The sequence below is a fragment of the Danio rerio genome, chromosome 3 (genome assembly GCF_049306965.1).
Source record: "Danio rerio strain Tuebingen ecotype United States chromosome 3, GRCz12tu, whole genome shotgun sequence".
Classification (NCBI taxonomy): domain Eukaryota; kingdom Metazoa; phylum Chordata; class Actinopteri; order Cypriniformes; family Danionidae; genus Danio; species Danio rerio.
Genome location: NC_133178.1, coordinates 19,897,632 through 19,922,719, shown reverse-complemented (window position 1 = coordinate 19,922,719; position 25,088 = coordinate 19,897,632). Strand labels below are relative to the sequence as shown.

The following is a 25,088-nucleotide window of genomic DNA, read 5'->3' as shown; positions in this document are numbered from 1 at the left end:
TCTTATCATAATAATTTTAATAACTCATCTCTTATAACGGATTTATTTGACCTTTGTCAGTATGACAGTGAATAATATTTGACCAGATATTTTTCAAGACACTTCTATACAGCTTAAAGTGACATGTAAAGGCCTAACTAGGTTAATTAGGTTAACTAGGCAGGTTAGGGTAAAAGTTATTGTATAACGATGGTTTGTTCTGTAGACTATCGGGGAAAAAAATAGAGCCTAAAGGGGCTATAAATTTTGACCTTAAAATGATTTTTAAAACAATTAAAAACTGCTTTTATTCTACCCAAAATAAAATAAATGACTTTCTCTAGAAGACACAATATTATCAGACATACTGTGAACATTTCCTCACTGTTAAACAACATTTAAAAGAAGAAAAAAATCAAAGTCGGGCTAATCATTCTAACTTCAAATCTATATATATATATATATATATATATGTTTTTTGCAAAAAGATACAATTCACAACAGCTCTTAGACATTTTAACAGCATTTTTACATTTTACAATTCCTTATATATTAAATTCCTTTAGGGAAAGAAAACTAAAAACAATTATATGATTCCTTATGATAATACTGGTCCATTAGAAAACAAATCCTTAGTGTTTGTCCCTAAGTCTGAAATTACATTCCTAAAAGGGTCTTAAAAAATCTTTAATTTAAAACCTGCAACAACCCTGCTTAGAACTATTAAGTTGACTTAATTTTTATAATTTTGCACATCATTTGTTTACTGGTCTACTCCTTTTTTAAGTTGTTACTAATTGCTTACAGTCTACACTGACAATGTTGAAAACTGTTTGAAATTTGCTTAATATTATTATTATTTTATTTAAGTTATCATTATATCATTTAGAGCAGCGCAGTGGGTAGCGCTGTTGCCTCACAACAAGAAGGTTACTGGTTCGAGGCCCGGCTGGGTCAGTTGACATTTCTGTTTGGAGTGCGCTCATTCTCCCCCTGTTTGTGTGGGTTTCCTCCAGGTGCTCCGTTTTTCTCACACAGACATGCGCCGTAGTGTATGTGTGTAAATGAGAGTGTATGGGTGTTTCCCAGTGATGGGTTGCAGCTGGAAGGGCATCCGCTGCGTAATACATGTGCTGGATAAGTTGACGGTTCATTCCGCTATGTTGACCCCTGATGAATAAAGGGACTAAGCCAAGAAGAAAATGAATGAATGAATTATATCATTTGTTTATTTATTGTTAGTTAGTTAGTTAGTTAGTTAGTTAGTTAGTTAGTTAGTTAGTTAGTTAGTTAGTTAGTTAGTTAGTTTGTTTGTTTGTTTGTTTGTTTGTTTGTTTATCATTGAGCAGATACTTGTATAACAGTAAGTCAAAAAATACCTGTTGGCAGGAATACTTGTGTTACAATTATTTCAAACAGAGTATTTTTTTCATAGCATTTGCATTGATAATGACTGCATTTATTCCAGGAATGGTTCTAGTTGAACCAGTTTAATTATAATGCAGACAGCAATGTTTCTGTCAAAATAAAGCCTTCCCTCGAGCCCCATGCAGATGATCTCTTATATGAGATATAGAAGCACGACTCAATCAACAACACACGACATGAGATTTATCGAAAGTACATATGAGCTTCCTCTTACCAAAATCTAGATGATTGATAAGAAGCACTGGCAAACATTAGTTATCATTTTAAGGGCAAGTTGAGCGATATGATCATTCACTCACCCTTCACTTGTTCAAAACCTGTTTGAGTTTCTTTCTTCCATTGAAGTGTTTTGAATATGGTTGCTGGTGCTCATAGACATCCATAGTCATATATTTTCTACTGAAGTCAATGGGTGCCAGAAACCATCATTCTTCAAATATCTTCTTTTATGTTCAACAGTTTTAAAACCACATGAGGTAATGAAGCTTTTTTTGAGTGAACTATCCCTTTCACTTCATTAAATGATTGTAAGGTGTTTTTATACGGTTGATTTCCTGCATCATGAATAGCGATGTCTGGAGTAAACACCACTGGACTGTAAAATGAAATGACAACCATGCCAGTTTGAAGTCATAGATGCCGCTGTCTTGTTTATGTTTGTATGGAATATTTTTTGCTTATTCTGTAAATCCATGATCAGCCTGTTTTGAAAAGATCTTTGTTTTTTTGCTTTATGAAATAATATCCCCCATTACAGATACCATGGGCCATAAATTGGTCGGGTATAACCTGTTGTGTGAGTGAGGGGAAACCAGCAAGCTTACACATGTAAAAGATTTTAATTTTCAGCCTTCAACTGTTAGTTCTCATGACTTGAAAATGATTATCTTCACTTCGACAAGTTATTATTATAGAATAAGGAAAGCATGGCAGAAATTAAATGAGGACAAGTGTGAATGTATTGTTTTTTATTCCAAAAGGTTTGGATTTTAAAGCCAATCTGTCTTTGCTTCCTGGAAAAATACATTCCTCTGTAAAAAGTCTTGCCGTTAGTTTTGACTCTGAGTTTAAATTTGATCGCCAAATTAATGGTGTTGTCAAAAATAGCTTTTTTTTTTTTCTATCTTAGATATATTGCCAAGCGGAAATCTGTCTTCTCTTTCAGTAACTTGGAGAAGGTTGTTTATGCCTTCATCTCCTCTCATCTGGATTATTGCAACTCATTGTATTTGGGTGTGAGTCAGGCCTATGTCTCTCATCTTCAGCTGGTCCAGAACTCAGCAGCCAGGCTTTTAACAGGCACAAAAAAGAGACACCTGTACTGGCTAATCCAGTCTGGAATTCACTACAAAATGCTGCTTTTAAATCTCTTCATGGCCTGGCTCCCGAGTATATTTCTGGGCTAATTAACACCAACCAGTGAGATCTCTTCGCTCTGAGGATCGTCTCTATTTGACAGTTCCATGATCTTACTTGAAATGTCGAGGTTTATAGAGATTTTTCAGAAGCTGCTCCAAGACTCTGGAACGATCTCCTTAAGAACATGTCCAACTGTTCTTAAGATGTTAAAAATGTCCAACATGTCACTGAAAACACACTTGTTTTCTTTAGCTTTAATCATGTGTTGTGACTTTATGTACTTTGGATCCTTGTATGTTTGCATGTATTATGTGTTTTTGTGTACAGCACTTTGGTACCCATTGTGGTTGGTTGAAGGTGCTCTAGAAATAAATTAAGTTGACTTAAGTTTTTTTTTTTTTTTTACTGAATCATAGAAGGCAATAAAATAGCGATTGCACTTTTTTTTGTTCAGTGGTTATTATTCATCGATTACATCATGATACATGTATATGGCTCAACTATACACCAATATAACCATTTTTTTTATTACTTATTTTGCCCTTGCAAAATATGCTTTTGGATCCTATATTTAATGCATTGAACACTAATAAATACAATAGCTAATGGCCTATACCTTAACGTAAGACAATTATTAACCAAACAAAAAGTAGAAATTGAACCGAGTTTAAATGCAACTAGGGCAAATCATCAAACCAGCATTTGCCCTTATCAACATGGCATATTCCCAGCGCCACTCTCTAACGGAAACACACGGCACATCATTTTGACCCTTTTTCCGGTTGGCTCCCGCCCCACGTAGCCATTTTGCGTTTCCTGGACAAAAAAGGGGGTTAGACAGAAAGACAATCAGAAACACGGGATAAAATTAGTCTTAAAATCACACGTTCAATCAAAAGTGCGGATGTAAGTGTGCAATATGATAGGCGCGGGAGCGGGCGAGCAGGTACACCAGCCCCGGCCCGAATTCAGAAAGGAAACCGTCGGCTAGCTGGCTAACGGACCGTTAGCGAGAGTGAGAGATAAAGACTTCATACACTCCAAAGACTTTTAGGATATTGATACTTATCGAATTGTACTCTTCTGCACGCTCGAAGGCGGACGTTAGTAGGAATATGGGCCGTGTGTTGATTTGAAACGTCGCAACGGGCAAAATAAAACAGCAAACGCCACGGTTTACTTGCGGAGGAAGCCGGATAACTGTTTATTCACGGGGAATAAAGAGGAAAATCGCAGAGCGCCACGGTAAGATGGATTTATTTTCTGTGAACGCTTGAGTTTGAACCCCTAAATGTGAATGTGTGACATTTAAAAGTGGATCAGGCACGTAACGTTAAACTCAGACTGTGTTGTTGACAGACGCTCATCTTGAGCCTGTCATGAGCTAGCCGGACATCTTCCATCATAACAATACAACAATAGACTTGCACTGCAGCCATATCTTATCCTCCCCGGGTTGTTTTTCAAAATAATGAGCTACTCGATGAAATATAAGCAAGAAAAACATTACGCCTTGTAATTCCACAAATTGCAGGATCGTTTGGATTTGAGACAGCTGTCGTGATTCCCTATTGTTTAGCTTCCCTTTTCCCGTAGAACTCCGGAAACTAATTGTGCTCCCTTATATCCCTAATTAACATTTATACAATAGTACACAAGTCTATACCCCTTTTCAAACCACCCATCACAATTCATCCACCCCCGAGACCAACAAAAGTGCTCCACACATCACACAAAGTCTGCAGGAAAGCTGGTGTGAAAGGTGTGCTTCTGTACAAACACATTATGGACTTAAGTGCACTCAGTGGGTGGATGAAAAAACATTACTGTGTGCCCTTTAAGTACAGTAATGGCACATTAGAGCATGTGTAATCAATACACGATATTCATCATGTAATGTTAGTAGACTGAAAGTAGAGGGAGGGGTCAAAGTTCTCATCAATACTTTGCAAAGATATAGTTCTTAATCTTGTCGTTACATATTGTGGATGATGACACACCCAGCTCAGCTCCTGGAGCCTCTGCTTGTGAGCTCAAGATGTAGGTCAGTTCCTCACATTCATGTGCTTTTAAACATTTAAGACTTTTTTGTTTATTTTTTTTTTGGACGTAACCGGAGATAAAATATTAACCAGAGATATTTGAATCTAGATTTATATAAAATTTTGAGCACTTTTACTTTTTGAGTCATCAAAGTTTAAGCTGAACTACGGAAACTTTTCAGATTTAATTAATGAAAGTACTTTTGTTTTGAAAATGAATGAAAGTTATGGGAGGGGCGATATGGCAAAAACACAATCTCGATAATTATTTTCCATTTTGAACAATATATATATTTCAATATAAGTTGTTAATGCTTCCAGATTTAAAGGAGTACCCCAACAATGACGGAAGCCACAAATATTAGAGGGTTCATTAAATGGCGTAACATTTTTTTGGCTGGTAAATTTTCGGTGGATGAAAAATCAGTGCATCTTTATATCAACAGACTTCTAGATTCCCATTGTTGCACATTTTTGCTGTGTGATCGTCTCTTAGATCAATATAGAGTAAAAAAAGTCCGGACTCCAGAGCTTATCATTGTTATTGAAATTAACTTTATCATGATTCGATATAATATCGTTTATCGGCCCAGCTCTATTTCAAACAACGTCTTATGCGCTTATGTTTTTTTATTCCTTTATAATTGATTAAGGCATCTATTTCATCACATTCCTGAAAGTAAAGCTTCTTAATTAGAATTGATGGCTCCATCACAAACTTTTAACATAAATGGAATGGTCCCATTCCATAAACAGTTCTTTTTTTAATAATCATAAAAAAACAATTGTTTTGATTTTTATATTGTTCACAATGCATACCTGCCAACAGTCTCCTTTTTCCCTGGAGTTTCACACCCATTTCCCACCGTCCTATCAATTTGTTATTACCTGGAAAAAGTCTTCAACTTTTTGGCATAGTCTTCAACATCCTCCCTCCCCAGTTGTCAACTTAAGGCTGATTTATATTTCTGCGTCAAGTGCACGCATATGTTTGGCACAGCCTTCGCGCGGTTGCATAGCCCTCACCGTGGCTGACGCCAGCGCAAGCTCTGTGATAGGTTGGCTTGGTAGCAATGACAAGCATGGGTCTTGCTGAGAGCTGCAAGCCTGATGGAGCAATTGTTTACAAGTGTCGAGTTCCGTGAAGGAGCTCCAGATGGAGACTTTTGATTTTTGTTTACCTTATATTTAAAGTTGCTGCACATTCGGCAGTTCCTGCTTGTAGCGTTCAGGAAAAACAAAACAACCCTATAGAAACTCGACACAGAGGAACATAAAATTCTACTGCCAGCTAGCGGTACAAAAGTGTTATTGCAGAGCAACACAAACCTCAAACAGAAGTTTGATTGTACGACTACATGTAAGGCTTGCGCTTGACGCAGAAGTATAAATCAGTCTTTAGTATCCAATCACCATTACCTCCTGCCCTGAAAGTTGGTCCACGGTACAGTTAACAACAACACAGACACCCCCTGGTTCTCAACTTAGTTATTCAGAATAGCCCCGCCACATAAATCATCTCCTGGACTTTCGGAGACAAATGTTGAAAATTATGGCATTGTTGTTTTTTTTTTTTTTTGTAAAAAAAAAAAAAAAAAAAACCTCACTGTTCATTGGGGAAGCAAAATGGTCAATTCATGGTTCTATTTAAGGGAAATAACTTCACAGCATGTGAGCAACAAATTTAGTTTGTTATTAACAATAATGTTAATAAAACCTTTTTACACTGGTAAATAACTAGATACAAATGACACCAGATTCCTCAGTTGCAGATGGCCGCACCCAATCTTATTTTACAAACACAGTAGATATGCAATCCAAAATGTACAGTACTTTTTACATTTACAAAATTGACTTGTCACTGATCAGGTTTGAGAATTACTGTTGTAAAAAGTCAGTTTATGGGTTGGTTTGCAGCTGTGGGTTTTCATGTAGATTTTTTTGTGTGAACCTCCTTGCTTTAAACAGGAAATGCGAAAGACTTCTCCATCCCATAGACCCCCACCACCCTGTAATCATGCTGTTTGAAGCAAAGGAAGCACTGGTGGTGATCCACAGAGCTCAGATCACATGTTTTTTTTTTCCCTAGCTGTATTTTCTGGTCTTTATTACAGCAACCAGAAAGTTTTGTGCGCCGCTAAAAGCTTGGAAACTCGGATGAGCTTTTTTGACGCTGAAGTGGAGTTGTTTGTCTCCCGCAGTGTGATTGAGTCACCGTCTGTCTTATTGTGCCGGTTTGTCTGGTTGAAGTATTATATTTCAATCTGTCTCTCTCTGTTGGAGTTGTTTTTTCCACAAAGCGTATTTGTCTGGAACTATCGTACCTATAATTAGACTTGTCTTGTGTGCTCCATGCTAAATATGTGTAAAGTAGGCATGAAATGGAAATGCACATGCACAATATTTTGTAAGTTGGTCATAAATGATGGAGGCGGTCAACAGTACTCTGGTAGGTTTTGGTGTTAAGTCGGTGTGAATTGAAATTTGCTGAAACCTTTTTTTAGCATGTTTATGTACCTCCAACTAAAATGGAATATTGTGTATGGGGTGAAGCTTTCATTTTGCACATCGCTTCCTCATAGCAAACTTATGGTACGAGTGGCCTTCATTGTGACTAAAGGGAGGAAGAAGCAAAAGCAAATGGTCAGAATTTGATTAAAAATTAAAAAAACTTTTTTCCAGTGGATTATTTGCAAGGATTAATTGTTTATCTAAAGAAAAACAATGTGCACTAGCCAAATAAACATTTGGGCTGGGTGATATTGCAAAAAAATTATCACGATATACTGTTTTATATCATTTGATTATTGAATATTTTATTTTAACCATCCATTTAGGAATATTAGGAATTTTTTTATTCAACTACTTTATTTTAATTTTCCAACATTACTATAGATAATAGTTGTAATAGTCAAAAGCAAAAATATTGAAACAAAATATCTCATTTCTTTATAATAAAACAAAGATAAGTGTTAAAGAGACTAAAACTTTACAAATAAAATGTTGCAAAGTGTGTGCAACTAAGGTAGATCAACATCTGTAAGGTGTGAGTAATAATGATACAGTAAACCTCAAACTCTGTAAACAAAACAAATTCTGATAATCATATTTAATTCAATTAAATTTACTATAGCGCTTGTACAGTGTAGATTGTGTCAAAGCAGCTTCACATAAAAGATCATAGTAAATTGAAACAGCGTAGTTCAGTATTTAGTGTTTAAGTTCATATCTGAGCTTTCAAGTAAAGAAATCAACCGTCATTATTCAAATACATGCTAAACATTAAAAATTGTAAAGTTGGATGACTATATTATTACCCATGCTAAAAACTTTTTCAGATGGGGAACTAGTGGCTGAGATGCACAAGAAAAGAAACCAAAAAGCCACTCTGGCGACAAGTTTCCATCCTTTCTATTTACGATCTCCTCACTTCTGTTATACGGCTCTCTTTTTTTCATGTGTTCTTATTCTAACCTAAAGTGGCATGCGCAAATGCGTGGTTTCTTTGACCATTACAATAGTCACGCTTCACTGGCGTATCTCGTACCTAGACAACAATAGCATTTTCTCAAAGGGTGCCAAGTTTATGGAAAAAAATTTAAAAAGCATTGCAGTGTTTTGGTGCGCTGTGTTTGTCTGAGGTAATTAGTTATCACTGAAATGTGTATATTCCATACAAAGTGTGAAGCAGATTGGTTAGTTGCATGAATCACGGTGCGGTTGCGGCATTCTGAAAAGTTGAGATGTTTTCAACTAGGTACGCCTGGCGAATGTGCGCTGATTGCACAACATGTGTGTGTCGCTCACATGTGCGCCGTGCTAGTCGCGTGCCTCTATTGGAAATGTCAAATTTACTCTAAGCTTATTGGCATTGCTTCCAAGGCGCATGCTCAGCCGCCACATTTCAATAAACTACAGTGCTTCATACTGAAACATACCAAATCTTTTTTTGAATAAATATCGATAACGATTTTATCGCCCAGCCCTAATAAATATTGTAAATTTTGATTTCACATGGGCTTTATGCTCATGTATCAGTAAAGGGTCCCGAGCAGTAAGATAGGATCCAAGCTTACATGTTGTGGAGATCAAATTTCTAGTCTTCTGTTGTTCAGTTTTGGTGAGCCCATGTGAACTCTACTCTCCGTTTGTTGTTCTCTAAAGACACCATAGTTTTCTGCTCCTTTAACTTGTATGCTTTGAGAGCGATAAACACCAAGCTGACGTCTAATCAGCCAATGTGTCTGATAATCAAATAATCTGTATGGTTTTCAAATATTTGAGAAATGTAGTGAATTCACAGCTGGCCTCTTTGTGTTCCTTGTCTTGAATTCTTTACTTGCAATGTCACACTTGCCCTCTGATTCGTTGCTGAATAACCATTTAGAATGCTCTCTTTCTCTGAAGCCAATCACATGGGCTGTTTCAACATGCTGAATCGAGCTAAGATGCTAGCCCTACAATATCTAACAGACAGCTAGGTGTGTCCCGGCATTTAATGTTTGAGGTGTTTTGTATTCCCACTGACCGTTGTTGTAACAAGGTAGATATTTTAGTTAAACCGGGTTAACACTTTGCCATTTTTAATGATTCTTTACAACTGTAGTTTTTCAAACTGTACAAATATGATCTGCAAGGCCCACTGTAAAATCTCAGTTTTCCTAGTGTAAGTTATATCAGACTGTACGACATTCAAGATGCACCAGACACGGACATGTATTTGTCACATTCAGTGATCCGTGTCCTGAAATGATACTTCACAGCAAGCATAAGCAATCTGTTGCATTAATTTTAGCTAATAGCATGCCTGAAGGTCATGTTGGACAGTTCCCTGCTGTGGATTAAAGTTGTTGCGGTGTTTGTGTAATCAGTTTCACGATTCATTTGGTTCTTGGTTTGATTGTCGTCACTGCAGAAGAACGTCTCAAATTTTCTAACACTGCCAAAATTGCATCAAAGAATAAATTTGAAGCCAACAGCCATTAATTTGCTCTGTGAGAAAGTCAAATCAGTATTATAAGAATGTTTTAGGATTTCTAGAATTTTTCTCGAATGACCAAATCATGGCCTAAATTGATGGCCATTCAGCTCAAACCAGTCTAACCATTCTCCCCTGGCATCAACAGCATTTTCATGTTTTTCAGTTCATTCAATATGAACTCTAAAGGTTGTTGAGTGTAAAAATCCCAGTAGAAGCTGAAATACTCAGACTTGCCCATATGGAACCATACCAACTAAGTATTTGAAATCAGTTCAATACAGTTAAAATTTACCTTCTTTCATATTTGTTTTCTTAATCCACATTAATCTGTGGTGTTTCTTTTTAAAACAACTGATTAATTAATTTCATTAGCTCTGTATTATACTTTACACAAGGATAATAACGTTTAATCAGATCTATCTACTTGCACCCACATTATACAATTATAGTAGGATTTTTGCTTTAATTTGTATCAACACAAACTTCAAAACATTGGTGTTGTAGAGCTAATAATCAAAGTAACTTTTATAGTACTAATCTGGCATACGCCAATGTGGTTCACAGAAATCTCTGTCACATTTAGTGCAAGCGTGCTGAAAGTGGTCAATAAAACTCCACTGAGTTCATAATTTGTGCTCTGCAGTTTTACTTTTTACTGAGTAATCAGATTATTGAACATAGCTTGCAAACACGAGTGAGTAGATCTGCTTTTGTTATTATAATATCTTGCTCTGATTTATGACCTTATTCTGAATATTGGCACAATCAAATTATCGGTGCAGGGAGTCTAGGGCTGCCCCCGACTAAAGATATTTCTAGTCGACTAACACTTCTGCATTTTAGCGATTAATCAAATAATCGTTCATTTATGATATTAATATAATAACTTGCGTATATACTAGGAATATAGTCCAAGTTGAAGTTTAACACCTCCACATGACAGAAAATGCTAAAGCATGATATTAGCGCATTCAAAACGAAAATTAAGCGCTTAAAACGGAATAGTAAAGCGTTTAAAGTATACAGTGCTTACACACAAAAATCAGTGGCCGTAACGTTATAACGTTAGGCTAATTATGACATAAAAACAGCAATCAGACTGCCTGTGCATTTTAATAATTTATTATCAAAAATACAAACTGTAACAGTTACATGTCAAACAAATACAAAACAAACAAAAAAAACAGTTTTTAATAAACTAAAATTTGTTCTTTAAAATAAATCAAATAAACTTATTAGCAACTTAGGCCTAGTACAAAACTAGGCAAAAAAACTAATAAATACTGTAGCAAAAACGCTGTTTGGTATAAAAATACAGTGGAAAATTATATATTTATTTATTATTTATTATATATAAATTTATATAATTTTATATTGTTCAAAAGGAAAATTAACAAAAACGAACAACTTAATAAATGCACATCGCACAATGCCAAAACTTAGAATAAAAAAAGAAGGCGGCAAACAAATTAACAGCCTAATTATGATTAAATTGTTTAGAACAACTATATTTAAGACACATTGTGGAACAAATAATTTAAAGAACACTAACACAAATAAAAAATATCAGAGCAAAGCCACAAACTGCCATTAAGACGACGGATGAGTCTTGACCTGAAACAACAAATTAAAAACATAAGACTAATTTTTCTAACAGAATAAAAAACAACTTCTGCATTATATAAAAACGAAAAAATAAAAATAATATGTATTTATTTATTTGTATAGCCTACCCTATATAAAAATAAAATACCCGTTTTTTTATATATATAGCCTAACGGATAGCAAACAGAAACACTACAAAAAGGAAATTAAGCATTCTTACCTAAGCTTTCAATTCGATTTTATTTTTTTCATATTATGTGAGAGGAACACCAGCTTGTCCACATTGCTGGGAAGAAGGGAGCTTCTCGACTTGTTCACAATGAAGCCGGCCTTTGAAAAGATGCGCTCTGATGGAGTGGATGTGGAAGGGATACAGTGGAGGCGTTTAGCTGCTTTAGCGAGCTTTGGATATCGATGTTCATTTTTTAGCCACCATGCCAATGGTCCCGAATCAACCTTTGTTTTATCTGCCAAGTACATTTTTAGTTCATCCTTCTCTTCTGCATGCTCCTCCTCATCAATGGCCATCAGCATGGATATCTCGGCCTGCTTTTCCTTTTTCGGTTCGGGCTCACCCTCCTCTGCAGGGCTAATGCTGCCATGCTCACTTTCTGGCGCAGCTTCTGTAGATAAACTTTCTGCCAGATCCGACACTGTGGAGTACGCATCTTCTCGTTCGTGTTGGTCAAAGAATGACAAGCTCTTAAAACGTGGGTCTAAGACAGCAGCTTGTATATAAATGCTGGTCGCAATATTTTCCGTCATTTGCCATCTCGTGTCGATTTCTTCAGATAGGCAAATGTTTTCCTGCAGAGTTTGCAAACAGCCTTTTTAGGGTCTTCCTTCGACTTTTCAAAATGATCCCACACTTTGGACTATTTTCCTGACATAATTATTAGCGTCAGTCAGACACCTCTCCCACAAGTGCGCTTTGGTATACCGTGAGGCGCGAGATCGCGTTAAACTGTTGTTGATGATGTCATACACTGACTGCGCAGCCCTTGATTGCGTAATTTCACGTGATTTTTTTTTTTTTTTGCAACTAACCGACTAATGAAAATGTATTCGACCAAGCCCTCTTCATATCGACTAAAGTTTAGTCGACTATTTGGGGGCAGCCCTAAGGGAGTCGATGTTTTCTTGTTTTATATAAGGAAGCTACTTTCCTTTTTCTAATGATTTCACAAATCCCTCAATATCTTCGACCCCCTCCCTTCCAACCATCTGGCTCCACTGTCAATTCCCTGTGGATCATATCAAGTCCCACCCCACTTTTGCAGTATCATGTTTCTTAGAGAAAGCCGTCAGGTTACAGAAAGTAAATAGTTTTTTATTAGGTGTTGACTTTATGGACCTCACCCATCTCCTCAATATTAATTTCTATTCAAGTGGCTCCCATTCATGTGGTTTATATTCATTTACATGTCTTAAAATGTAGTCGAAACATCCTTTTAAAATGTGGTTGAAACGGTCTAGAGCTAAGAATGACAGTCTAGTCTGTTGTGTTGTGATTTCATGGAGATGGTGTTGGATTGATATTGTGTTAGAAAAGTGTGTGCCAATGAGAACATCAAGATAATACTAAAGGAATCTCAGAAATGTCAAGTCTGCACCTGTCTGTTAACCAAACTAATGTGAGAACGTCTTCAATAGCTTTTTTAAAAAAAATCTTTTTCATTACTGTTTGGGCTTCGTCATGTAGTCAGTGAATGTATTCAGATTTCAGTATCGATTATCATCTCCAGAGCATAAGTTATATGAGTAGATTGAGCAGCCAGGTTTTTGTCATGTGCTTCAAAGTATGCTGGTGTTCAGTGCAGTTATTATTTTTTTTTAATAAACAGGCATCCAAGTGTTTCTGTGCATATGCAGCAAAGGAAATTTCTAGCATATTTAAAGTTTCTTTGGTGACGTAAAATTGATCGAATTCATAATAAAGACTGAGCATGCCAACTAAAACTTGCAGTTATAGCATTAGAAACAGGTATATTGTGTTTGATTGTAGGGCTGGGCAGTATATCGGGTTCTGGGGATATATCGAAATGATTCCCTAACGCGATGTGGTGTTATCCTATATCGTTCATATCGATGTGGTTTGAGGTTAAACGTGCACATTCTGTGCGAAACAGACCACCCCAAGGTAGCATTTTATGAGTCATACAAAAGATTTGTTCAAAATGAACGAATTGTTCAAGAATGACCCATCACTACTCGCGACATGGAGGTAGGAACATGCAGTGTTGTATCTAAATCTGACTGGCCGGACAAATCTGACTCCCCCTGACTCACACCTTTTATCGATCATTTCTTCCGCAATTGATAGCATAAACGGACGTAGAAGCCTTGTCAAATTGACAAGCAGCACCTGAATGTGTTCAAAATAATTTAAAACGCCAAAATAGGACTAATTTATACCCCCATTTCGAAAGTGAAACCACCTCATATTCACTGATAATATGTTCAGGATTTATTACACGACAGTCTGTTCTTTACATTTACCTTGTAACACATTTAGCTCTGCATTCTGCTCTGTTATAATGCTCTGTTTACATTTATATGCTTAACCAGCATTTCGTCACAGCACTCTGAAACAATTCCGTTACTTCTCAAATCTATAGTTTATTTGTTTTCATCTCCTTATTTAATTTTTAGTAAAACAAGTTTAGTCAAAACAAAAGAAAAAAAGTGTAGGATTATTTACATGGTATGAAAAACTAATCTTTTGGTATCTTGGATATGTGCACTGTTTAATAATTGTGCACAATACATACATGTAAATGTGCAACAAAAAAAACATACAGCTGATTTAATTGTTTATAAATCTCACAACTGTGGTACAGGATTACTTATAACAACAATGTAATTGTGACAATAAAATACTGTGTTGTTTCAAATTTAAATTCAATGTCGTTCTTTTCTATCATACAATATTTTTTGTTTTGTTACTATTTTTTTCTCTCTCTGACCATGTAGCTATGTTTTTTGTGGTTCTGTTTACTTTTTTATTTTCACAACAGCACAGTAGTCCAGTGTATAGTGTTAAGCAGGAAAAACCCTGTACTGTATTTATTTATCAAAGATTTTGTTTATAATTTAAAAGTTGTGCAACTTGTAGTTTTAAGCCGGAGACATATCTGTACTGTATTTTATTTATCAAAGATTTTGTGGTACTGTTTATTTAGAAACAGGGAGGGAAACTTCTGTGTTTGAATTGTATTTTGCTCAAATGTTTAATAAAGTTTTTAAAAAAAGGCTTTAACTCTCAAGTAACCATTTATTGAAAAATACAGGATATATATCGTATACCGTCATTCTGCCTAAAAATACCGGGATATGATATTTTGGCCATAAACAATAATATACAATGAATATTGTCAATAATAATAAGCTCTGGACTTTTTTTTACTCTATATTGATCAAAGAGCCAATCACACAGCAGAAATGTGCAACAATGGGAATCTACAAGTGTGTTGATATTAGAGATGTGCTGAATCTACGGCCACCGAACATTTATCGGCCGAAAATGTTATGCCATTTAATGAACTCTCTAATTTTGTGGCTTTTGTCATTATTGGGGTACTCTTTTAAAATCTGGAAGCATCAAAAACTTGTATCGAAATAGATATATAGTTATCATTTAATATGGAAAATTACAATTGAGATTGCATTTTTTTTTTTCATATGTGACATGTCCCAGCCCTACTTTAGGATGCAACGGTTAACCGATTTCACTATTAACCAAACTTTAATTCGTCACTGTTAATTATTCGTAAAGGCTTCTTAACACTACATTTTTGCATTGAACAAAACTGCTGCAGCTAAAAGTTATGCCAATTGTGGCCTAGTTTGAAGTTCACCACATACATTGTAATAAAGGCTGGTATAAGTGTACCAGCCTTAGTAAGTAGCCTCAACCATAGTTAAACTTATAGTTAAACTTAGTTATCACATATCCCGAGTTTTGCGCGCACAAGTTCGTTATTTCTAATGGAAGGGCGTGGCTTGCGCGCATATTGGCAGCGACACTTATGGTGGGGTAAAATTATGAGCATCATATACAAAATTAATGTGAAATGTTTGAGTTCTCACAATAGCACCACTTCAATGTGGAATAAAGAAATTTAAACTCCTGAATACCATTATTGGCCAGCTGAGTAAAGAGAAACTGCTGCCCAGCAAGAACATTTATGACTGGAGTTTGGCAGAGATGTTAATACACCTGAGTTAGCAGAGAAGAGAACTCATCTCTTACAAAGCAGATCTTGGAAGAGACAGGATTCAAGTTTTACAGAGACGGCAAGTTTAGGGAAGACTGAGACAAACATTGCTTTAAAAAAAAAGCTAAATGGAATGAATAGCGTGACATGTCACTAAATGTCTTTACACGCACTTATAATTAGACTATAATACAATATAGATGTTTGTTAACACTTGAAATGACCGTTGTCCATCTATGCATTCATATTCTTACACAGAACACATATTTTCTTCATTAAGAAAACTTGCCATTAAATAAAGCAATTATTTTCATAATCCAGAATGTCACAGTTCTGATGAATAAATCGAAAGCCGTGCTGTGCAACAAATTCAACATGTAGACGATTGTCACTGAATGTTAAATATGGAGTGTTTGTGTGAAATGAGTAGTGAAGTTTTGTTTCGTACACTCACACACTCAAACATGAATGACAATGACACATCAAGCATGGATTCAGTGTTTGCTGTCTTGCTGTATGAGGACATGAACTTTTTTGCTGATCTGGTAGTCACTTCACAAGTAGTGTTAGAAAATTATCATGCCTTGAATGCCCAAATTTAAGTTTTTATGACCAAAAGAAAGGAAAGACTTGTTTCATGATTTCAAATAAATGCTTGTTTTGTAATTTTCACCACTAGAGGGCACTTATTCACAAACAAACATAGGTGTAGTTTGATTATTAAATCCTACATGGCAGCTGTGGCCTATTGGTTATGGCCCATTTTCACTGAGTGGTACAGTATGGTATGGGTCACCTTTATTAAGCTTGCGTTTCCACTGCCAAAAGGGTACCAATGGTGGGCGTGGTGTACAACAGAAAGTTTCAGTCGACGTCATTCTCGCTCGAGCAAATGTCAAAGTAAAGCTTTACAGGTCGTTTACATATAATATGAGAAGCTCTTCTCACAAAACAGATGCTTTATACACAATTACGCGTGTATGAATGTTCATTACTAACTTTTCTATGAACGTGATTTAATTATAACTGCAGATCACTGACAGTGCGAAATAGCTTACTGTAACGTCTGCGATTATATAAAATAAATAATTAAATGCAACATATATGAACACCTACAGCCCGTTACAGTCTTCAATGTGTTACCAATTACAGAAAAACTACACACAGCGTACATTTAGTCTTTATTTGTGTTCAAAAACAACACACAAGATAGCCCAGTTAGTGCAAACCTCTCATCTGTGTCTTTAATCTTCGCCAGCACATGTAACCTTTTGTTATAAAGTAATTCTATCATTCCGAGTTCATAATAGTCCAAAAGACCTTGATAATAGTTAAACATGGCAGTTTGTACATGTTTTAGGTTGCTGAAATAATCATTTGCTCTTTTTGCATTTCACACTCGCGTTTGTCTGTTTCTGAAAGGATCGGATGTGAAAAGCACTTTAATAATCATGCGCACATTATTATCATCAGCTCAAGAAGTTTGTTATTTCAGATATAGATATAGATGTGCAGTTTTAGACAACCTTGTAAAACAAAAACAAGACATGGCAGATTTTGTTCTTCTTGGCTTTGTGGCTGTTCATCAAGGTGACAACAAGGTTTTTTTGAGCTCGGGTCGACCATGGCTTGTTATTGTATGTATATATTAGAGCTGCACAATTATTTGTAAAAAGATTGCAATCTCGATTCAACCCCCTAGCCATCTTAATCCAGCATTTTTAAGATTCTGTTAATCAAATTATCAAATTCAGGAGAGAAGCAATAATGGCCGCACAAGTCTTCACATTGTTTTACATACGTTGTTCAGCAACGTGGACACCTCCAAATAGTAATGCTGTATTTTTTATAAGATATTATTCACCTCAAAAATGTCATTTCTGTCTTCATGTAATGTATTTAAGACCGCAAAATCACACGTGACTTAAGCGTTACCACAGAGAGGGCAGTCGCGCACGCGCCTCTGATTGAAGTCTACTTTAGTGAATAGAACCTGCATAGGCTGGGAATTACAGGTAATAATGTTGTAAATAATAGGGTTGGGCATCTAAGCTATAACGCCGATCCGATACGCATCTCGATACAAAGAATACGATTCGATATATTAGCGATACATTTGTGACATATTGCGATGCAACACGATACGATTTACACCCATATCACGATACAATGCGATAATTCAGCACTAACTGATTAGATCAAGTTTATGAGATGATGTGAAAGAGGATGCTGTGCCATTGAATGAGTTTGATTATTTATTAACCAAGCAAAACCAAGACTTTTTTTTTTACAAACTGGCTTTTCTCTCAGAGCCAGAGTGTCAGTTTACAGTAGAGGGCCATTTTAGAACATATAGCACATATTATTTAAGTATTTTCAAGATAAACAGAATGTATAAGTGCAATATATATTAAAATATATATATTTGCACTCTTTCAACATAAAGGTTTAGCATTGCACAACAAGAATTGTGATTTTAACTTTTCAACTATGAAAACAAGTTTTACAAAGATATATTTTGCCACTGAATATTCAAAACTTAAGGTCGTGAACTAGCAGTGTTATGCTGCTTTGAAACATCACTGTCACTGTAAACAACAGGCTAATAAAAATATAACAAACCAGCAATCTTCTTGCTGTGAGGTGGTCAAACTACCCACTGTGCCACCGTGACACCCATTATTTTTATCATTATTATTATTAATATTATTATTATTATTATTATAATTAAATAAAAATTAACAGTAGGAGGTGTTCAAAACCTTCGTTCTCCTTGACACTAGGCTGAATATCTTTGCAGATGAACAGGGCCGGCACGTCCATAGAGGCGACCTAGGCGCCAGTATAGAGAAGGCGGCGTCCGCAACACCCGCATCCTCAGTTATGTCCGCGACACCTCCATCAGCGCCCGCTTGTCCTCAGTTATATCCGCGCATAGCGTGGCAGAATAGAGGTCCGCGACACCCGCGTCCTCAGTTATATCCGCGCATAGGGCGGAAGAATAGAGGTCCGCGACACCCGCGCGTCCTCAGTTATATCCGCGCATAGGGCGGCAGAATAGAGGTTCGCGCCACCGGCGCGTCCTCAGTTATATCCGCGCATAGGGCGGCAGAATAGAGGTCCACTGGAAGATGGAGCTTTCACAACAACACCGTGGCGCCGCTTCAAGTGAGATTTCAGATTAGTCGTACTGCCCGCGTATTTTACAGATGCGCAGCACACTTTTGCAAATTGCATCTGTCCTGTCATGTCGTCCATCCTTAAATCCATAATGTTGCCATACTTTAGATTTAAAACTCAGTGGGGAATAAAATGTTTGTTTTGCTTCTTGCGCTTTCTGAGGGCGCACCACTAGCTTCATCCGCACACCTGATACACTGAGTTGTACTGTAAGTGTACACATCCGCAAATCCGTTAGGCTTACTTTATGTAGGTCGATTAAATTATGCGCCAAAAACAGGTTGACAACACTTGTTAATAAATAAAAAATACATTCTAAATTAAAAATATAAGTTGTATCTTGGAAAAACCGATGCATCTCGCAAAAACCGATGCATCTCGATTTGCTTCCAAAATTTCATTCATCCTCTGCTGCTCAACCGATGCACTCGCATCGTGCACGCGCATGACCGCGTATCGATACATATCGAATAATCTTCCCATCCCTAGTAAATAACATTCAGTTTGTGGCACAGAGTGATCGTTTGGGAGCCGCGCGGAAAGTGAACCTCTCTTAGCAGAATGAAACCAAAATCGCACAATGTTGCCAGATGTAGACTGATTCCAGCCCCAAAAGTATCCAAAACCCACCGAAATGCAAAAATGCCCACCCAGTCTTCTGTATTCATGAAAATCTCGTCAGTGACGGATTTTGAGCAGAAAATTACAGATTGTAAGCATATGTCTCAAACACAATAATTCAACATCAGAAATATCATCAGCATTAATGACCAGGACAAATCTAAAGTCTGTTCAAGTCCAATACAAAAGTCTATATAAAATTTAGCATTTTAACTAACAGCACAGCTACACAAAGCCTATTGCTGTTTTACCATATGTTTGAGAATACCAATAATTATAGCCCACTAATATTAATCATTTTCACCTTCATTTTATATCTACAGAATTGTGAGAAAATTGTGATCTTTATTTTAGGCGAAAAAATCGCCATTCTCATTTTACTCAGAATCGTGCAGCTCTAGTATATATTATTACGATGTAACGTCTCGGCTGTTTATTTAAAAATGGTGGTTCCTTTGTTTTCATTCTCCTGGCTTTTGTACATGCTTGTGATGGTTCTCTGTAAACCATTAGCCTTCAGCTGTGAGTCTAGCTCCACATTTTGGTAGCCTTTTATTGTGCTAGGTACCTTTTCATAAGGTTCCCCAAAAAGTGCTATGGTTCAGTTCGCTTTTTGGTACATTTTGACAGTGGAAACGGCGATTAAAAACATACCGTACCACTCAGTGGAAACTGGCCATTAAATAGTTGGACTTGTGATTCAGAGGTTGCAGGTTTGAGTCATCCTGGCAGGGATTGTAGGTGGTGGGAATAAATTACTAACACTCCTTCACTCTCAATACCATGGCTGAGGTGAGTCCCTTGAGCCCCGAACACCCATCTGCTCCCCAAGTGGCCCATTTCTCTGCTTGTGTAAGAGTTCCTTAACTTAAATGCTAAATGTAAACATTCTGATTGTGATCACATGGAGAAGCAGTGATGTTTTATTATGTTAATACATTTTAAAGTTATGTAGTATAATAAAATACTTTAGTGTTATTCTTTCCATATTTTTTTCCAAAAATAGAAATGGAAATTAAGGCTGTATATGTTATTAACATAAAATTGCTCTGGATTTGAACACTTTTTGAAATATTTAGGATAATGCAAGTACATAAGTCAGCAAAATACCACCGTTCTAGTGGCTTTAGGATATTTTTATAAAAGTTCTTACATATTATGTGTTAATTGGACTTTGGTTTTTGGATTGCAAAAATACCATTTTAAGCAATTAAAAAAAAGTTTTTTACAGAAAAATATTAAATGGGGAATAAAACAGAATCAGTCACCAAACTAGTTAATTGCACACCAAACCTTCTCACTCAGCCTGAAACATAAATGCAGATTTACATTTCCACCCTGCATGAGTCAAATTGAAATGCATATTCAAATGAGACCGTCAGGATGCTCTTTATATTTTGATCAGTGTATGTGTGTGTCTGTCTATGTGCATTATATATAAGGTGTTTGGATGTAAATTAACCAGACGTGCTAAATTTCCCTGTTATCCTTCCCAATAATTTGCAAACAGCGTTGGATGTATTAAGAAGATGAAATAGAGGGAATGACGCATCTGATTGCGAATCACCCAACATCCAACCAGGGCAGATTACAGCATCTTCATTATTAATGCGCAGCACTGAGTCTCACCACTTCTAAGTGGGTCACAGATTTCTGAGTCTTTTATAGTGTGCTGCAGATGCCAGATTGTGGCGTCGAAGCCAAGTCAGAGACGAGATGAGAGGTTCACATGTATAGTTGCATTTGACTATTTTTCACACATGGTTTCATTTCTGAAAGTCAATAAATCGCTTAATTCAGTTTGCTTCCATTTTCTTGATTAATTTAGTCTTATTTTATTTTGAATCATTTACATTGCTCTTTACTACCTTTCCACTACCAATCCATGCTGAAGAAAAGTATTAATTTCCTTGATAAAACCAAATGTCTTGAGTGTGTATAAATTGAAAGAAGTTGTCACTTGCCCACATTCCCAGTGTCCAAATGTACCTTTTTGCCTGATGAACTGAACTGTAAACATGTTATTTTTATATTTATCTGTTACCGTGTGGTTACTTAACTGATGCCTGCTGCATATTTGTGCATACAAATAAACAGCACCTGTCACCAAAATATGATGTTGTTGACCTTGTGTAAGGAATGTTTTGCCACATGGCATTTTGGAAAAAACGTGAGATATCTCAGACAAACCTGTGTACGAAGATTTGAAATGAGATGGTTAAATAACAACAGATAATGTCTGCGAAGACGGTACTTGATTCAAATCATGCATGTCATTCACGTCATGTCAGGGCCACTATCTTTTTTTCAATCAGTGCATTTGTTTCTAATGAAGTCGTCAGCCACTGGGTGACCTTTTATTTGCTCAAAGCCATTTTATATTCTCTGTGATTTGGGATTATTTAAAAACAGAAGTCCACACTTGTAGATGTGTGGTGTTTTAAGGAGTTTCTTGAGGTTTTTCTAATGTCTCTTCTTTTTTTTTAAACTATGTTTCAGGAGCCAGTCATGCCTGCCAGTGTGCGTACTGGGACCCTGAAGGACTCTGAGGTGTCTGAGCTCTTCTATAGAGATGATCCAGAGAAGCTCTTCACTGACCTCCGGGAGATTGGTCATGGCAGCTTTGGAGCAGTGTACTTTGTGAGCAAGCCACACCATTATTTATCAATGAATGTGTTTGAATGTATGTTTAAAGGCTCTTGACCATATTTTCCTTTCAGGCTCACGATGTGCGGTCCAACGAAGTGGTGGCCATCAAGAAGATGTCGTTCAGTGGCAAACAGTCTAATGAGGTCAGAATCATAACCAGATGTATAATAGTAGGACTGGGGGTATGACAAAAGAAACTAAAGGTTTGACTAATTCATGAAAATGATAACTGTTGTTTTATATAAATTTCACCCAGAAATTATCATTTGTAGTTGGTTTACTCTGGTTATCCAAGATGTTGTAGATTTTGTCAACATCTCAATGTCAAAAATTGTTCAAGTTAACATTTTAAGAGTCAAGCAAAACATGAATAGACAACAAATAAATTGAAACCCACAAAATTTATTCTGTTATTATCCCTGTATGATTAGTAAAGTGTTATTTCAGTCAGTCACACATGGTTATTCATGGTTAAGATCAGGTTAAGTTGTTTCATAACGCTTGATATAAACATTCTGTCTCACCTTAGGGTTATCCCAGAGTTTGCAATTAACTCTGGAACACATGAAAGTGTGACGTGTGCAACAAACAGCCACTTACACAACACATGAGAGAGTCAGTTTGATTCCAATGCAATTCAGTTTTAGCAAAAGTCAATGACTGGGAGACTTGAATGTTTTATTAAAAACCTGGTATGTACATTTGAAATATACCCATCGGTAAAATTTACCCCGTAGCGATTCTAGAGTTAATGTAGGTTCACAAACAGCTCAAAAGACCACAATTTTGAAAGCTTTATATATTATATGTTAATATTTAAATGTAAATCTTCATGTAGTGGCATCTTTGTTGCTTACATGGCATAAAAAAAATCATCATCATCATCATTCAAAGACATTTATAATATTAAATGACACTTTGAAAGCATTTGAATATTAAATATAAAAAAATGTAATTTACATAATATTAGCAGATTTTTAACAAAAACGCTTTTGAGTTTTTGACTGAGAGTGGCTTTGTTGCATCAGACATGTCACTTTACTCAAAGCTGATTAGTCCAGTTTGCTTTCATGATCTCTAACCCAGAATAAAACCAGGAGTTTTTTGTGTAACAAGTTATTAATGTTGATGAAACCTGAACAAAACCAACCCACCTTTTTGAACCCGAAAACTCTGAGTTTTCTCAAAGTAAACAAACTCACAATATTCCAAAGTTGCTTTGTGCTACAGGCCTAATGTCTAATTGATTAGTTTGCTAATATTTTGTTATATTCACCTTATTCTCCGCAGACGAGTGGGCGCTGCCATTTGAATCTTTTTGGCTTGAGACTTCCGGTCTCATTCACTTCCATTCATTTTTTTTGACGTTCAAAACTGCTCGTTACGCTGCTTGATGTTGCAATTTGATACTTTCTTATTTTATTACTCTACTTGGCCTGTATAGTCATGCAAACATTTGTTTGTAGAGCAAGTAGTTTGACCGTTTTCTGCCGTTTATTATTCTTAGTCATTTCTCCCATAGGCGACTGAATTGGAAGTTGTAAGACAATCGCGAAAACGGGCGCACTTCCGCATTTTAGAATAAGGTCAATAGAAAAAGCTACAAAAAGTGGCAAAAACATCATATTAATTAGCCAGAAAAATCACCCAGCCCTACACAGTAGTTTTGACAGTTTGATTGTTTTTGCTATTGTTTAGTGTTCTCTCTTTTGTCCCACAGAAATGGCAGGACATCATAAAGGAGGTGAAGTTCTTGCAGAAGCTCAGACACCCCAATACCATCGAATATAAAGGGTGCTACCTCAGAGAGCACACAGCATGGGTAAGTGTCTACACATTAGTCTGTGAGCGACGTGTTTGTCTGACGTGTGTTAATGTGTCTGTATCTCCTGTTAGCTGGTGATGGAATACTGTCTAGGATCAGCCTCTGATCTGTTAGAGGGTGAGTAGCTCAATTTTACCCTTCCTCTTGTTATTTCTTTTTTTTATTTTACAAAAAAGCTGTTATAATCCCTCTCATCTACCCTGTCTGACATTAGAGGTGTCCAATTGTATTTTCGGTGTTGTATTTGTGCTACCATGATCATTTGGAGGAAAATGCTGGTGTAAATATTGTAATCATCAGATTTCTGGATTGTGGTGTTTTCCCACGGTGAAATATTTTGTTGTTGTTTTTCCCCCCTGCAGTGCATAAAAAGCCTCTGCAGGAGATGGAAATAGCTGCTATTACCCACGGTGCACTTCAGGGCCTTGCCTACCTTCACTCTCATAACATGATACACAGGTGAGATCACGGACCCTCAAGCTTTTCTGTTTATCTCTATTTTTATTTTCATAGCTCACTTTAAGACTTTCTCCTGCTGACTTCTTGCCATTTGGTTTTCACCTTATGTTTTTGTGTCAGTGCTGTAACATACCTGTTTTTTTTTTTTATTATTATCCAGAGATGTGAAGGCTGGAAATATTCTGCTAACTGAGCCTGGTCAGGTGAAGCTTGGAGATTTTGGCTCTGCCTCAATCGTTTCTCCTGCCAACTCTTTTGTGGGTACACCTTACTGGTAAGTCGTGAATGCAAGGGGTTATTTGGTTTTGGCTGTAGTCTGAGAGTTTAATATTATTATTTTTTACCCATCTGACGACAACTTATAATTAGTGATGCACCAAATTGACAAATCAGGGCCCAAACCGAAAATTCTGTATGCACTTGACCTAAAACTGAAACCAAAAATTTTTGATTATTATTTTATTAAATAATATAAAGTAATTATGTGAGACTTTTTCGCTAAATAACTGAAATTATACTGACGATAAAAAAAGCACAAAAAAAAAACTTTTGACATTATATATTTTTTGGACTGAAATTGTCATTTTACAACCATTGCCATGACCGTGTACAGTATTGCAAGTATCGGATTTAATTTAAGCGGTCTTTGCTTTTTTGGTGAGCATGTACAGTTCATCAAGTAAATGTGTACATGAGAGTGGAATATTAAGTTATTTTAAGCTTAATACGGTTCTCCACTGAAA

The 25,088-nt window shown here is 36.3% G+C and overlaps 1 protein-coding gene and 1 long non-coding RNA gene across 3 annotated transcripts in view; one reads left to right on the top strand and one right to left on the bottom strand.

Moving 5' to 3' along the window:
- The first annotated feature begins 3,557 nt into the window (after positions 1-3,557).
- Positions 3,558-25,088, top strand: part of taok2a (TAO kinase 2a) — a 46,408-nt gene continuing 24,877 nt past the window's right edge. For both annotated transcript variants that reach the window (XM_678910.8, XM_009299370.5), the window contains exons 1-7: positions 3,558-4,011; positions 21,912-22,052; positions 22,133-22,204; positions 23,782-23,883; positions 23,958-24,003; positions 24,249-24,345; positions 24,506-24,619. In XM_678910.8, coding sequence (XP_684002.2) covers positions 21,921-22,052; positions 22,133-22,204; positions 23,782-23,883; positions 23,958-24,003; positions 24,249-24,345; positions 24,506-24,619 — 563 coding nt within the window. In that variant the 5' untranslated portion in view covers positions 3,558-4,011; positions 21,912-21,920. The remainder of the gene's footprint in view (positions 4,012-21,911; positions 22,053-22,132; positions 22,205-23,781; positions 23,884-23,957; positions 24,004-24,248; positions 24,346-24,505; positions 24,620-25,088) is intronic.
- LOC141381178 (uncharacterized) lies at positions 6,398-8,398 on the bottom strand. Its single transcript, XR_012400932.1, has 2 exons — positions 8,090-8,398; positions 6,398-8,037 (listed from the first exon to the last, which is right to left on the bottom strand). It is a non-coding gene; the product is annotated as an uncharacterized lncRNA (long non-coding RNA).